Source organism: Helianthus annuus, chromosome 2 (assembly GCF_002127325.2).
Source record: "Helianthus annuus cultivar XRQ/B chromosome 2, HanXRQr2.0-SUNRISE, whole genome shotgun sequence".
NCBI lineage: Eukaryota > Viridiplantae > Streptophyta > Magnoliopsida > Asterales > Asteraceae > Helianthus > Helianthus annuus.
This window is the reverse complement of record NC_035434.2, coordinates 87566555-87582881: the sequence shown is the minus strand read 5'-3', so window position 1 is coordinate 87582881 and position 16327 is coordinate 87566555. Positions and strand designations below refer to the sequence as shown.

Below are 16327 nucleotides of genomic sequence, written 5' to 3'. Positions count from 1 at the left end.
GTATGATGCTATATATGATTGTATGCTACTGAATGCAACTGTATGTTCCTGTATGTGTGAACAATCTCTTCATATCATTTTTTTTTGGGTAAAGGGTTACCCCGGTGATTCTATTAAAATGCAACCGCAAATAAGAACAAGTAGTGAGGATGTGTTCCACACTAGTTCATATATAGGACATGCCCCATATATGTAAGACCCAGCAAAAACAAAAACAACTATGACACCCCGTAACCTAGCCTACTATACATCATGATCTAGTAGACAAAACAATGGAAAAAACAAAAACAAAATCCTCAGCCGCCATCATCAAAAATAAAGTTGCCACAAACCGGCAACCCCTTCAAACGAACCAACAGTAGCCTATCCATTTGAGAATTTTGTGGAAGAGGTGCTTGCCCCTGCTTTCGAAGAGAACGGATGAGTACCCGATGTCATAAATGCACTAGTTTCATTGTAGACTTCCTCGACCTCCTCTTCATCTGACTCCTGCCTGTCACTCGACTTTTTCTCCTTCTTCTCTATACGACCCACAGTACTACCTCCCTGTCCACCATCATCATCCTTAAGAGCATCAAAGGGGTTTGACGTTGATACCTGATTGTTCACCGGCTTCTTCAAGGACGAGATTGGTTTAGGGTTTACAACTGGTCTGTACACTACCTTAGGGTTCTGATTTTTCATGTGAAGCCCTTGGTTAGTAGATTTCTTCTTCTTTGCACCCACAACCTGAAAGTCATCAATTTTCTTTCCAGAATCCCCACTCGAAACGACCTGAGGGCTCTTTGGACACGAGTTATCCTCATGACCAAACACACAACAAGATGAGCACCTTAAAGGCTCCCAATCATATTCGATTCTAACCTCCACCATAGAGTGACCATTACCCTCTAAATCTGGGATTGCAACTGTAACACTCCTCTTTAACTCAGCCCCAGCTTGAATTTCAATGAGAGCTCTAGCATAACTGCTTCTTCCCCATGACTCAGCACACATTGTAGCAGTGTACGAATCTAGCATCTTAGGCACCCCTATCTTAGAAGCGAGCAGGCTAAGACCATCCTCAGTATATGCTGCTAACGGCACTTCATGCATCTTAACCCAAACAGGGATAGCCTTTATATCTTCCTTTTCCAACTTGACAGAGGCCGACCACTCCTTCAAAATTATCGGAACATTTCTAATCATCCAAGGTCCATCCTCCACCAATTTATCCATCCCTTCCTTTGTTTTGAATTTGAAGAAAAAGAAACCGTTTGCATTCATCATTAGTCTCGAAAGACCATATTTCACCCAGTTGTTCTTAGCAAAATAATCCACCACCGGAAAAGCCAGCCTTTTGCCCAGAAAATATCCATACAACGTGTTAGCATACCTGTCAGAGACCTGTTTGACCGAAGACAACGGAATGACAACATCAGCACCATCAACCGACTCGCTAGCTTCCATCATCCGAAAATTAACCTTTACCTTCTCCTTTGCGGTATTCTCCTTTGTATTCTTAACAATGTGAGCAAAGGAAACAGGCTCGGCATGCCCCGAAGTACCTTGAGCAGCCCTGTTTTCAGCTGAGAAGGATGCACCAAAAAAATCTGATTTTGGTGTATATTTGCTAGGGTAGTCCCAAAAGTTGTCTGAATTTCCTACTTCCCGTTTTTCCAAGCAAACTGGAACTGTGACCTTCGTTAGATCATCGATGATGTTTGAAGCCTTAGTGTCACTTTGCGTTCCAATCGTTACACCCCGCTTTGGCTGCAAAGTGTTCCCATCAACATCAAGAAACCGGGCAGCTATTTGATCAAATGATAATCTCGGCTTACCACGAGAATCCTGTTGGTTACCACCCGAATTGTTACGTACATCCATTACAATATTGCCAAACCCTAGCAGCCGACACTAGAGATTCAGCAAAACGTATGCCGGCTGACCCAATCAAAACAATCAAAACCCTAGCCGCCGTCAAGCTGAAATACGAACAAAACCAACCCTAGACTGAATTATCGTTGAAAAAAGGATTACCGAATCAGAAAAAAGGCAGCCGTGACCAGAACCCTAGCCGCCGTCAATCTTAATCTGAAGCGCCGCAAAACCCTAAACTGAAACGGACAATGAGTTGATCTTGCTGAAACCCTGATGCAAATCGGCAATCCAAAGAAGTAATAAGATTTCTGAAAACAAAAACAAACGAACAGAATATCCACAAAACCGAAACCCTAGGCAAAATAAAATCCGTAATCCGATTTCAATTGATTAGAGAAAGGATCGATTGAGGATCGATATCCCTAGTTGCTAAACAAAGTCAATCGAGATTAGTATTTGATTGAAGGAATTGAGGGTTTCACGGTTTTCTCCAAATCGCCCAGAGCTCCTCCATCATAAAACGCGTCGTCCGCGTAAAACGCGTTCGGAACGCCTAACTAGTCCTATGACAAGCAAGATATGCCTTAACCCTCTTCATATCATTCTGTACACAATGAACACACATAACACAATTGCTTGAATATCAAGGACTTGTAAACCCTACTTGAATGTAACACTTACATCGTATCATGTGCAATGTATCCTAGGTCGTGTGTAACGGACTTAGACATTTAATAAACCCTAGAAGCAATAACATACCAAGCAAACCAAGGTGAGTTCACACAGCCAAGGCATGGGGTTCCCAGGGTGGGAATGGGATTTGATTATTTACTTGTACTTACCTAGATAATGGAAATTAGTGATATGATCCTCGGGTGAGGAAGGTTATTGATAAGATACTACTAGACTAGTGATACTAATAGAATTGATCTTCGCATACACGCCGGGGTTGGCTGCGATAATATGACTAATCTTCGCACAGGTGCCGGGTGGCCGCAATACAAATATACCTAGTCTAGAATACTTGGAAACTTTCTCAAATCTTCGCATACATGCCTAGAGGGCCGTGATTCGAACTAATACGATGCTTGACTTAGTGAACGAACACAAGGCTTACTATACTATTACAATTACTGAACTATAAACTGTGAACTCGCTCAACTAGTTGTTGATCCTCTGTTACATGCCTTGCAGGTCGTTAGATACGTGGAGCTTGCACAGGGAAGAGCTGGTCGTTGTGGGCTTGGATCGTGATTGTTTCGTTAAACACTTTATGACATTTCATACTTTATAATGTTGGGTTTTATTTATACGCTTCCGCTAAACAGTGATAACATACTTATGTTTTGAACACCTTTCATATTGGTGGTTGAATGGCATTTACTTTTATATAATAATTACATGTTCAATATGATTGGTGGCTTGATCCTGGTCAGTCACGCTCCCAAGCGGTGATACTCCGCGGGTGGATTTTGGGGTGTGATAGATTGGTATCAGAGCCATTGGTTATAGAGAACTTGGTTTTAATATGGGAAAAACGTTTTTATTAAAACCAGACTATAGCCAGAACAGTGCTCCTAGGTAATAAGGTTTATGTTTTTTTTTGGGTAAAGGGTTACCCCGGTGATTCTATTAAAATGCAACCGCAATTAAGTACAAGTAGTGAGGATGTGTTCCACACTAGTTCATATACAGGACATGCCCCATATATGTAAAACAAAAACAAAACCAAAGACCTATAATACCCCATAACCTAGTCTACTATACATCATGACTCGACATCTAGTAGACAAACAATGCAAACCACAAACACATCATCTCAACCACCATCATCAAAAATAAAGTGGCCACAAAACCGCAGCCCCTTCAGACGAAAAGCAGACAATCTATCCATTCGAGAACTTGGAAGAAGAGGTGCTTGCCCCTGCTTTTGAAGAAAAAGGATGAGTACCCGATGTCATGAATGCACTAGTTTCGTTGTAGACTTCTTCGACCTCCTCCTCATCCGATTCTTGCCTGTCCCTCGAAGGTTTCTTCTCAACCCGACCCACGGTGGTACCTCCCTGATTACCAGCCACTCGACCCACCATGGTACCATTACCATCGTCATCTTTAAGACTATCAAAAGGGTTCGACGTTGAAACCTGATTCGAATTTTTCACAGCCGAATTCGGTTTAGGTTTGGCAACTGGACGATAGACTACCTTAGGTTTTTGATTTTTTATATGAAGCCCTTGAGTAGTAGCTTTCTTCTTTTTAGCACCCACAACCTGAAAATCATCACCATTTTTTCCATAATCCCCATTCGGAACAACCTGAGGGTTCTTTGGGCACGAACTATCATCATGACCAAAAACGCAGCAAGACAAACACCTTAAAAGCTCCCAATCATATTCAATTTTGACTTCCACCTTAGAATAACCATTACCATCTAAAGATGGAATGGCAACAGTGACACTTCTTTTTAATTCAGCCCCCGCCTGCACTTCAATAAGAGCTCTAGCGTAACTACTTCTTCCCCAAGATTCAGCACACATCGTAGCAGTATACGTATCCAACATCTTAGGCACCCCTATCTTTGATGCAATCAAACTAAGACCATCCTCGGTATAAGCTGTTAGCGGCACATCGTGCATCTTTACCCACACCGGAATAGCTTTAATATCCTCTTTTTCTAGTTTGATAGAGGCCGACCACATCTTCAAGATAATCGGAACATTTCTTATCATCCATGGCCCATCCTCTAACATTTTATCCATCCCTTCCTTAGTTTTAAATAAGGTTTATGTTTATTGCCTACATGCTAGAATTGCATAGAACTTTGCTCGTAGTATGCTTAAATTACCTTGCTCACTATATGTTATTGCTTGAGAACACTCGTGTGCTTACACTCTTCTGTCATCGCACTACTCGCGAACCATTCTCACTTACACTACTTTTACTATGAAGAACAATGGCTGGACGCATTAACATGACTCAAGCCCAGTTGACGGCTCTTATCAATGAACAAGTTGCTGCGGCACTTGCAGCTGCAAACGCAGGAGGTATGTACTTTCAAGAACTCTTATGTTTAACCTCATTCTGTTCTTACACATTAGGTCAACCCGTTCAGCAGCCTGTATGTACTTTCAAGAACTTCATGGACTGTCGTCCAAGCACATTCAGTGGCACCGAGGGGGCAGTGGGACTCCTCCATTGGTTTGAGAAGCTAGAGTCAGTATTTGAAATGTGTGAATGCCCTGAGGCTCGCAGGGTCAAGTACGCCACTGGTACTTTGGAAGGAATCGCGTTAACTTGGTGGAATACGCAGGTACAGATCCTAGGGTTGGCAGCTGCTAACGCCACCCCTTGGAATGATTTCAAGGAATTGATCAAAAGGGAATACTGCACACGGGAAGATATTCACAAGTTGGAAGATGAGTTCTACCATTTGAAAATGACTGGGTCAGAAATTGAAGCTTATACTAAAAGGTCAAACGAGCTGGCCGTGCTGTGTCCAACTATGGTGGACCCTCCAATCAAGCGCATTGAGTTGTATCTGAAGGGGTTAGCGCCAGAAATTCAGAGCCATGTGACATCGGCTAATCTTGACAATATCCAGGCTATTCAACGCCTTGCTCATCGCCTCACGGATCAGGCAGTGGAACAGAACAGGCTGCCTAAACGTATCAGCGCTACTGCTACCGTTACTACTTCTATTACACTTGCTACTCCCAGCGACAACAAGAGAAAGTGGGATGGGGATTCCAGTAAAAGTTCAGTCTCAGTTCAGTCTCAAGCACAGCAGCGCAAGATAAATGACTACCAGAGTTCGGGTCAGCAATCTTCTGGTGGTCAGGGGCAGGGTGGATATCGGGGAATTCACCCATTGTGTAATAGGTGCAACAGACACCACAGTGGACGGTGTCGTAAGGAGCGTTGTCAGAGATGTCTCAAGATAGGGCATGAAGCTAAAGACTGCAGGAGTTCGCGACATGCAAATCAGAATCAGCAACACCCACCACCAGCTCCACAAAACCCGCAGCAGCAGCAACAGCGAGGCAACAGGGGATGTTTTCAGTGTGGGGCTGAAGGTCATTTCAAGCGTGATTGCCCACAGTTAAACCAGAACCAGAATCGCAACAATAACAACAATCAGGGCAATGGCAACAACAACAACGGTGGGAACAACAGCAGCAACGAAGCAAGGGGTCGTGCATTTATGTTGGGGCAGGGTGATGCCAGAAATGATCCCAACGTAGTTATGGGTAAGTTTCTTCTCGACGACTTTTATGTTACTGTATTGTTTGATTCGGGTGCGGATACAAGTTATGTGTCTTTGAAAGTTAGCCAAATGTTAAAACGTGCTCCAACTCCCCTAAACACCAAACAAGTCGTAGAATTAGCTAATGGTAAAAGTCTAGAAGCAACACACATAGTTCAGGGTTGTAATCTTATCCTCGCTGGTCAGACTTTCTCCATCGACCTCATTCCTATAGTTCTGGGTAGTTTTGACATCGTCATTGGCATGGATTGGTTATCAAAGCAGCAGGCAAAGATATTATGTAAGGAGAAGATCATTCGTATTCCTCGTTCCGGTAAGGAACCTCTCGAAGTTCAAGGCGACAAGAGTGGTGCTGTGGTTGGCATCATCTCCTTCTTAAAGGCTCAGAAATGTTTACGAAAGGGGCACACTGCCATTTTGGCACTAGTTACTGATGCATCGACGAAAGAGAAAAGAATAGAGGATATCCCTGTGGTACGCGATTTTCCTCAAGTGTTTCCTGAAGATTTACCTGGTCTACCGCCTCATCGCCAGGTCGAGTTTCAAGTCGAGTTAGCTCCAGGAGCAGCACCTATAGCTCGCGCACCGTATCGTATAGCTCGAACTGAACTGGAGGAACTGTCAAAGCAACTACAAGAGCTCTTGGATAAGGGCTTCATTCGTCCAAGCTCTTCGCCTTGGGGAGCTCCAGTATTATTCGTGAAAAAGAAGGATGGCACTTTCAGGATGTGCATCGATTACCGCGAACTGAACAAGGTCACAGTGAAGAACCGCTATCCTCTTCCTCGTATTGACGACTTATTCGACCAGTTGCGGGGGTCGAGTTACTACTCCAAGATTGATCTAAGGTCAGGTTACCATCAGGTGAGAGTCCGGGATGAGGACGTCTCCAAGACAGCATTCAGAACTCGCTACGGTCATTACGAGTTTCTTGTCATGCCATTCGGGCTAACGAACGCGCCTGCAGTTTTCATGGATCTTATGAACATGTTGTGCAAACCCTATCTAGACAAGTTCGTCATCGTTTTCATCGACGACATTCTGATCTACTCCAAGAGTCAGGAGGAACACGAGCAGCACTTACGTCTTATCTTGGAACTTCTTCGAAAGGAGCAATTGTACACCAAGTTCTCAAAATGCGACTTCTGGCTTCGTGAAGTCCATTTCTTAGGCCATGTGGTGAACAGGAATGGGATTCATGTCGATCCATCCAAGGTAGATTCGATCAGGAACTGGCCTGCACCGCGTACACCAACGGAAATACGCCAATTCTTGGGTTTGGCAGGGTACTACAGACGATTCATCAAAGACTTCTCCAAGATCGCACAGCCGGGGCAGCATATATGGTTAATCAAGGTAACCCTTCTCTCTCTCCTTATGGCGATTTTTGTTCTTCTTGAAACCCTAGGTTTTTCCTTGTAATCTGATGTATAACAGTCTGTGATTAGGGTTTTGATCTATCATAACTCTATAACGAACTAGTTAGCATTAGTGACCGAGTAGAAGTTAGGGTTTTTTCTTTCGTTTCAGTTTCAATCGCCGCTCTAGTGATTCAATACGAAACCCTGATTGATTATCTTAGTTGTTATTGATTGCGGTTAACTGAGATTAATTTAGCTAGATTGATACGCTTCTATAATCAGTTAAGGGTGGAATATTGTTCCTAGGGTTTAAGGATAAGGGTTTGCGAGTTTCTGTTGGTGGTGTGTTTGTTTTTCGTGGTTGCTGTGCATGTTCTGATTTCTTACGTGTTTATGGAGAGAGTTGATGTATTTGATGGGGATGGGAATTACAATTCGAATGAGGATACTGAATCCCCTCCTGGAACGGCGCCGGTAAAAGGAATTGGACTTAGAGTAACGAATATTGAAGGGAATCCTTTTATGCCAAGGAGAGGTATGTTCCAAACTAATAATGTTTCGATTCTTGATGGGTTGGCTGAGATATCCAAACCTGTGGATATCGAATACACTGGACGACAGACTGGGGATGGAAAGACGAGTGGGAAACAATCCCATGCAAACCTTAATAGTAATATCGGTCATGTTGGTAGTAGTGGGGACCCGTTTTCAACAGGGAATGAAAACAATGTGCAGCCGCAATCGTTTGCTAGAGTAGTTCAGAATCAAAAGGAATCGGGAAAAGTTAATTTTAGACATATGGAGACGGTGGAGCAATTGGAGGGGGTTGACGTTGTGATTCCTGTAGCATCGGTGAAACAGGTTAATGAGAGGTTTGCAAACACTCTTTATGGCTATTTTCTAGGTAAACGACTTGCTTTTCCAGTCGTGGAATACTTTGCCAAGAACCAATGGGCAAAATACGGATTAACTAAATTAATGATGAATGCAAGAGGCTTCTTTTTCTTCAAGTTTAAGACAAAGAAAGGGATGGAGCAATTACTGGAAGACGGCCCATGGATGATTCGTAACGTACCGATAATTCTGAATGAATGGTCCTCCGCGGCTAATCTTGTTAAAGAAGATATCACGGCTATTCCGGTGTGGGTGAAAATGCACGATGTGCCATTACCAGCATTTACAGAGGATGGTCTCAGCTTATTGGCGTCTAAGGTTGGAGTCCCAAAGATGCTAGATTCTTACACGGCTTCTATGTGTACTGAATCATGGGGAAGGAGTAGTTTTGCAAGGGCCCTAATTGAAGTGAATGCCGATACTGAGTTAAAAAGAAAAGTTATGGTTGCAGTTCCGTCACTCAAAGGCAATGGGTTCTCTAAGGTTGAAGTTAAGGTTGAGTATGACTGGGAGCCATTACGGTGTGCCACATGTTGTGTTTTTGGACATGAGGATAGTGCTTGCCTGAAGAAACCGAAACCATTACCTGTTGAGGTTGATACGAAGAAGGTTGATAACTTTCAGGAAGCTAGAGGTAAGGGTAGAAAAGGGGGGCAACAGGGGATTCCAGTTAAACAGCAGAAACAAAAGTTTATTTATAAACCTATTAGCAAAAGTAAATCTGATGGAGAGAAAGCCTCGTCATCTAGTATACCGCTGTCAAACCCGTTTGATGCTCTTAGAGACGTGGAAGGGCCGCGAATGGATGTGCATAGTAAAAAGGGAGAACATGCTGATGATGCTAGAAAGCATTCGAAACAAAATAAAAAAGGAGGACCTGATAGGAGTGAAGAAATTATCGATGATGGCGTGGATGTGGATGAGTTGTTAGCTGATATTCCGAATTCTTTTGGTACCATGAAGGAACAAACTGGGGCTGAGGGTGCAAGCACACCCGGAATAATTGGTTTAAATGGGTAGTATAGCTTCTTGGAACATCAGGGGTTTGAACCGACCCTTAAAGCAAAAAGAGGTTCGGCAGATTGTGAAGGACAATAATATTAATGTGTGTGCTATAATGGAGACTCATGTTGACGCGTCTAAGGTGTCGGATGTGTGTAGAAAGGTGTGTAACTCTTGGAGTTGGGCCTCTAACGCTGTGTGCTGCTCTAAGGGAAGACGTATAATGGTGGGATGGGATGCTAATTTAGTGGATGTTATGGTGTTATCTCAGTCTGATCAAGTGATGCATACCCAGGTTGTTTTTAAACTTGACCAAAAAACGTTGTTTTGTTTTTTGTGTATGCTGATAATCATTACAAGAATAGACGTTTATTATGGAGCAATTTGTGCATTCACCACTCGTTTATGAAGGATAATCCGTGGGTTGTTATGGGAGACTTTAACTCATCCTTATTTCTTGAAGATTCGCTAGCGAGTACATCTTCAAGTAGTATAGGGATGAGGGATTTTAAGGAGTGTGTTAACATGATAGAGGTGTTCGATATTAATAGTTCAGGTCTGCATTATACGTGGACGAATAAACAGAAGCAAGGGGTTGTCTTCAAGAAGATTGATAGAATCCTTGGTAATAACTCTTTTATTGATCAGTTCCCTACGGCTGCGGCTTCGTTTCATCCGTACCGTATCTCCGATCACTCCCCGTGTATTCTGGTATTGCCGAGTGTCACTAGGGAGAAGCCAAAACCATTTAAATTTGTAAACCTCCTGGTTAACAAGAAAGGGTTTTCGGAAGAAGTTAAACGTGTGTGGGACACTGAAGTTCAAGGTTTTATGATGTACCAAGTTGTTCAGAAACTTAAGACTCTTAAAAGGCCGATGAGGAAACTTTTGAAACAACAAGGTAATTTACATGAGAAGGTTAAAGTCGCCCGGAAAAATCTGGATGATTGTCAACCTGCATTAGATGCTGATCCTATTAGTTTGGAGCTGAAAAATCAACATGCTACGTTTGTGAGCATGTACATGGAAGCGGTTAAGGATGAAGCTTTATTTATGCAACAGAAATCGAAAGTTGATTGGCTCTCGCTTGGTGATTCTAATACAAAGTTTTTTCATAATGTGGTGAAGGCGAAAAATCATAGAAGCAGAATTTATGCTATTCGAGATGTAAATGGTAATCTGTATGAGGGAGGCAAGGTTCCTAGTGTTATGGTTGACCATTATATGCAATTTTTTGGAAACAAGAGTACCTTAGATCTGGTTCCGACTCCTGATTTGTTCGTGAGCAGGTTGTCTAATCAGAAAGCGGATGTTATGGTTCGAGATGTTACGGATGAAGAAATTAAAGGGGTTATGTTTTCTATTGATGGGAACAAAGCTCCGGGTCCGGACGGGTATACTTCGGTGTTCTTTAAAAAGTCATGGGATATTGTTGGGAATGATGTTTGCAAAGCGGTAAAAGATTTTTTCTTGAATGGTCGATTACTTGCTCAACTTAATCACACAATTATTTCATTAATTCCGAAAGTAACTACTCCTCTGTCTATAACGAATTATCGCCCTATCTCGTGTTGCAATACTTTGTACAAATGTATTAGCAAAATTATTGCTAATCGCATTAAGGAGGGGTTATGTGATATTGTGAGTATTAATCAGTCTGCGTTTGTTCCGGGGAGAAGAATTTCTGATAATATTCTTCTGACGCAAGAGCTGATGCATAACTATCATCGGAATGTTGGTCAGCCTAGATGTGCTTTTAAAGTTGACATTCAGAAGGCATATGATACGGTTGATTGGAATTTTTTACAAAAGGCTTTGATGGGGTTCGGGTTTCATGAGAAGATGATCAAATGGGTGATGGCTTGTGTGGCTTCTACTTCTTTCTCTTTGGCTATTAACGGTAATCTCTATGGATTCTTTAAAGGGAAACGAGGTCTTAGACAGGGAGACCCTATGTCACCGTATTTGTTTACTCTGGTTATGGAGGTTCTCACTCTGATTTTACAAAAACAGGTGTTTATATCTAATGACTTCAGATTCCATAGTAAGTGTGAGAAGCAACGAATTGTTAATCTATGTTTTGCGGATGATCTTTTTCTTTTTGCTAGAGGAGATAACAGATCAGCAAAAATTATTATGGAAGCGTTGAATATGTTTAAGAATATGTCGGGCCTGGTCCCGAGTATGGCTAAGAGCACAGTGTTCTTTTGTAATGTTACGGATGAGGTGAAGCAACGTATTCTTGCTATAATGCCTTTTGAAGAGGGGAGTTTGCCTGTTCGATACTTGGGGGTGCCGCTTATATCTTCTCGGTTGCACTACAAAGATTGCAAACAACTTGTGGAAAGAATGGAAACGAGGATTACTGATTGGAAAACTAAATGTTTGTCTTTTGCAGGTAGACTCCAGTTGATTCGATCAGTTCTTTCATCTCTTCACATCTACTGGGCATCGGTTTTTATTTTACCGAAACGGCTGATAGTTGATTTAGAAAACAAGATGAAGCGTTTTTTGTGGGCACAAGGAGACAGTATTAAAGGAAAAGCAAAAGTTAAATGGAGATCTGTTTGTCGTCCTAAATGTGAAGGTGGGCTAGGTATTCGGAGGGTGGGAGACATGAATAATGCTTTGATGACTGTTCACGTATGGAGTGTGTTGACTCATAGAGAATCGTTATGGGTTAAATGGATTCATGCGTATCGCCTTCGGGGTAGATCTTTCTGGGAAATACCAAGTCGTGGTAATATGACATGGAGTTGGAGGAAGATGCTCAATCTGCGACTCACCATTCGGAATCACGTTTGGACCGTTGTGGGAAATGGAGCTGATACATCGGCATGGTTTGATAAATGGGATGATGTATGCCCGATTCACTTGATAGTTACGCCAAGACTTATAGCCAATGCGGGCTTTAATCTGAAGACAAAGTTGGCGGATGTATGTTGTCAAGAGGGATGGAGGTGGCCGAGTGACTAGATTGATCGTTTTCCAGTCTTGGCTAATCTTCGTCAGATATCGTTGGTTGCAACAAAGAGAGATACTCTTGTATGGAAAAATAGATCTGGAATGCAGGTGGATTTTAGCACTTCAGCGGTTTGGGATGAAATTCGAAATGGCCAAGATTTGGTTCCATGGAATAAGGCTATATGGTTTCCTCAAGCTATTCCGAGACATGCCTTCATAATGTGGCTCATTGTTAACAAAAAGCTCAAGACGCAAGATGTTATGAGTATGTGGACCTCTTCGGGGAATGCTAACTTTAATCTTCTATGTTGTTCTTTATGTACATCGGGCCGGATTCTCATGAGCATCTCTTTTTCGAATGCTCATTTGGGATGCAAACATGGAATGGAGTGAAAGTCTTAGCGGGTTTGGAAGAGGTGGATAATAAGTGGGATAGTATATACGAGTATTTGGTGCGTGTTGGCAGCTCTAAAAGCGCGAGGAATGTTATTGGAAAGCTAGTGGTGGGAGCAACAGCTTACTTTGTATGGCAAGAACGGAACATGCGTCTGTTTTCAACAAAGAAGAGGAGTGCTTCGAGGCTAGTAGAGATTATTTTGGCAACAGTAAGGATGAAACTTCACACTATGCGGTTTAAAAGAACGGTTCAAGTGGAGAGAATCTTACAAGATTGGAGTTTGCCGCGAGGGCTTCTTGTTGAAGATGATGATTGTGGCTAATAACTCTTTCTTTGGTAGATTGACCGAGTGTCTTTGTTTGAGCTAGTTATTTGATGTTTTGCGTTGTAGCTTGTAAACTCTAGGATGGCATGTCATGCTAGAGAATTGGGGATTATTATTTTCCTCACTTGTTTTATTTGGTTGATGATATAAAATTTACCGGGGTAACCCTTTACCCAAAAAAAAAAGATCGCACAGCCGCTTACGATGCTGACACAGAAAGGTGTTACCTATCGTTGGGGTAATACACAAGAAACGGCTTTTCAGTACCTGAAGGATAGACTATGCAGCACACCTATTCTTTCATCGCCAGAGGGCACGGATGATTTTGTGGTCTATTGTGATGCATCGATACAGGGGCTTGGTTGTGTATTGATGCAGTGGGATAAAGTTATTGCCTACGCTTCGCGGCAACTCAAAGTTCATGAACGGAACTACACGACGCATGATTTAGAGCTGGGAGCTGTTGTTTTCGCGCTCAAGATATGGCGACACTACCTTTTCGGTACCAAGTGCACTATTTACACCGATCACAGGAGTCTCGAGCATATCTTCAAGCAGAAGGAATTGAACATGCGTCAACGATGATGGGTCGAGTTACTTAATGATTACGAATGCGCCATCAAGTACCATCCAGGCAAAGCCAATGTTGTGGCTGATGCTCTCAGTCGAAAAGACACTCTACCTAGGCGTGTACGAGCCCTGCAGCTCACTATTCAGTCTGATCTTCCTGCACAAATACGAGATGCTCAGGTGGAAGCATTGAAACCAGAAAACGTCAAGGCTGAAGCCGTACGCGGATCAAGGCAACGATTAGAACAGAAGGAAGACGGCGCCTACTATGTAACAGGACGTATTTGGGTTCCACTATATGGCGGTTTACGGGAACTTGTGATGGATGAAGCTCATAAGTCTCGCTACTCGGTACATCCAGGTTCGGATAAAATGTACCACGATCTCAGAACTACATACTGGTGGCCTAGTATGAAGGCCCACATTGCAACTTACGTCGGCAAATGTTTGACTTGTGCGAGAGTCAAGACAGAGTACCAGAAACCCTCAGGCTTACTTCAGCAACCCAGGATACCACAGTGGAAATGGGAAGAAATTTCCATGGATTTTGTTACTGGTCTGCCTAGATCCCAGCGCGGGAATGATACTATTTGGGTGATCGTTGATCGACTCACAAAGTCTGCTCATTTCTTGGTTATCAAAGAAACGGATAAGTTTTCTACTCTAGCAGACGTCTACTTGAAGGAAGTTGTTTCGAGGCACGGAGTGCCAACTTCTATTATTTCGGATCGGGATGCACGATTCACTTCAGAACTATGGCAAGCAATGCACAAAGCTTTTGGCTCTCGTGTCACACCCCCAAAATCCACCATGCGGAGTACCACCTCTTGGAGGCGTGACGTGACCAGGATCGAGCCACCAATCATATTGAACAACGTATTTAAGTAAATAAAACCAACCACAATACAATTGGTGACCAAAAGCCAGTTAACCAAGTTTTAAATTAAACAGCGGAAGCATAATACGTGATACCAAAATATAAGTTCATAGTCCATAAGTTTAAAATCCAAAACGTAGATTTAATAAGTTCATAAGGATTAAGTGTTTATTACGGAACATGACAGTCCGTATCCCATAACGACTCCTTCCTCGTGCAAGCTCCAAGCATTTAACGACCTGTAAGGCATGTAACAACGAGTCAACAACAAAGTTGAGTGAGTTCACGTGTAGCTGTTTAGTTTTAAGTTGTTTCTGAAAACGTGGTTTGTCTTTCGTTGGCGTAATTGCCGTGGGGGTTACCCCGTAGTTGAAAGTAAGATTAACCAGTTCATTCTTTATTACCCAAACCATTTCTATGATTAGTGGGGGCTTCCCCATGTGAACTACTAGACCGTATGGTATCGACTACTACGCAAGTAAGTTGTGCCCTACATCAGTGTCTATCATCACTGATGGTTTGCCATAGTCCATTAGTACACGCCCGTCCGACTGGCACGGTGTGAGGTTTGTTAAACCTAATAGCGCTATTAACTAATGACCCGCTCGCCATTGGCCTCGGCGATTAAGTCGATATAAAATGAGGGACTTATGATAGAGTTTTGTCTAGTAAGTTTAAGGTTGTTGTCCTACACAAGGAGGACGAACGTACGTAGTTCTCCCAAAGAGAATACGCAGGATTAATACTGGCATCCTACCCAAGGAGGATGGCCGTACATATCCTACCTAAGTAGGATATGTAGATTCCGTTTTAATTCTTTAACCCATTCCCAAACCACCGGGAATCCCATGCCTTAGAAAGTGTGTGAACTCACCTCGGTTTGCTCGGTTAGATTCTCAAATATAGCTAACAGTCAAGGTCGGTCAATCACGTCCTAATATAATTTACCAGTTAGTCATTTAGTGGCTTTCAAATAGAACACAAAGTTCCTACACGTATCTATCACATAACATGCATTACTTTGACGGTTTATGCCCATGTAACCTCCCCATCTATTCCCATTCACAATTAAACATACGATATTGCACATAACACTTTTATCGACACATAACATGTTAGATCATTCATGTCACACCCCCAAAATCCCACACGCGGAGTACCACCGCTTGGAGGCGTGACGTGACCAGGATCAAGCCATCAATCATATCAAACATAGCATTTAATAATAAAAGTAGATAAAGTAATTCATCACGACATGATTGATGTTTCAAAAAAAAAAACCAAACTTTGTTTAAGTAGCGGAAGCATAATAATGAAAACCCAAATAAGATATAAGTTCAAATATCGTTCGCGATCCGTATCCCACAACGACCTGCTCCTCCCTGTGCAAGCTCCATAATGTACCTAAGGTCCTGCAAGGCATGCAGCAGATAATCAACAACTAGTTGAGCGAGTTCACAGTTAACAGTTCAGTAATAGTATAGCGTGAGTAGCGTTTTGTTCGTTCGTTAAGTCGTATATCGTTTAGTTCGTATCGCGGCCTCCCAGGCAGGTGTGCGAAGATATTAGGGGATGTTCCTCCCGAGTATTCTAGACTAGGTTTTGATTGTATCGCGGCCTACCAGGCAGGTGTGCGAAGATTAGTAGATTACAGTTCGCGGCCTTCCAAAGGCAGGTGTGTGAATTCAGTCATAATATCGCGGCCAACCCTTGGCAGGTGTGCGAAGATCGTTCAATAAGTGTTACTAGTCTAGAAGTAGGTTCTACCATCTATGTATGTACAGTAAATCATCAAATCCCCATTCCCACCCTG

General features: G+C 42.6%; 1 protein-coding gene across 1 annotated transcript; it reads right to left on the bottom strand.

Annotated features, from left to right (window-relative positions):
- Positions 1-2091: 2091 nt before the first annotated feature.
- On the bottom strand, positions 2092-4619 carry LOC110891257. The gene is made up of 2 exons (XM_022138955.1): positions 3812-4619; positions 2092-2168 (listed from the first exon to the last, which is right to left on the bottom strand). The coding sequence occupies exons 1-2, from the start codon at positions 4617-4619 to the stop codon at positions 2092-2094; spliced, it is 885 nt and encodes a 294-aa protein (XP_021994647.1).
- Positions 4620-16327: the final 11708 nt, after the last annotated feature.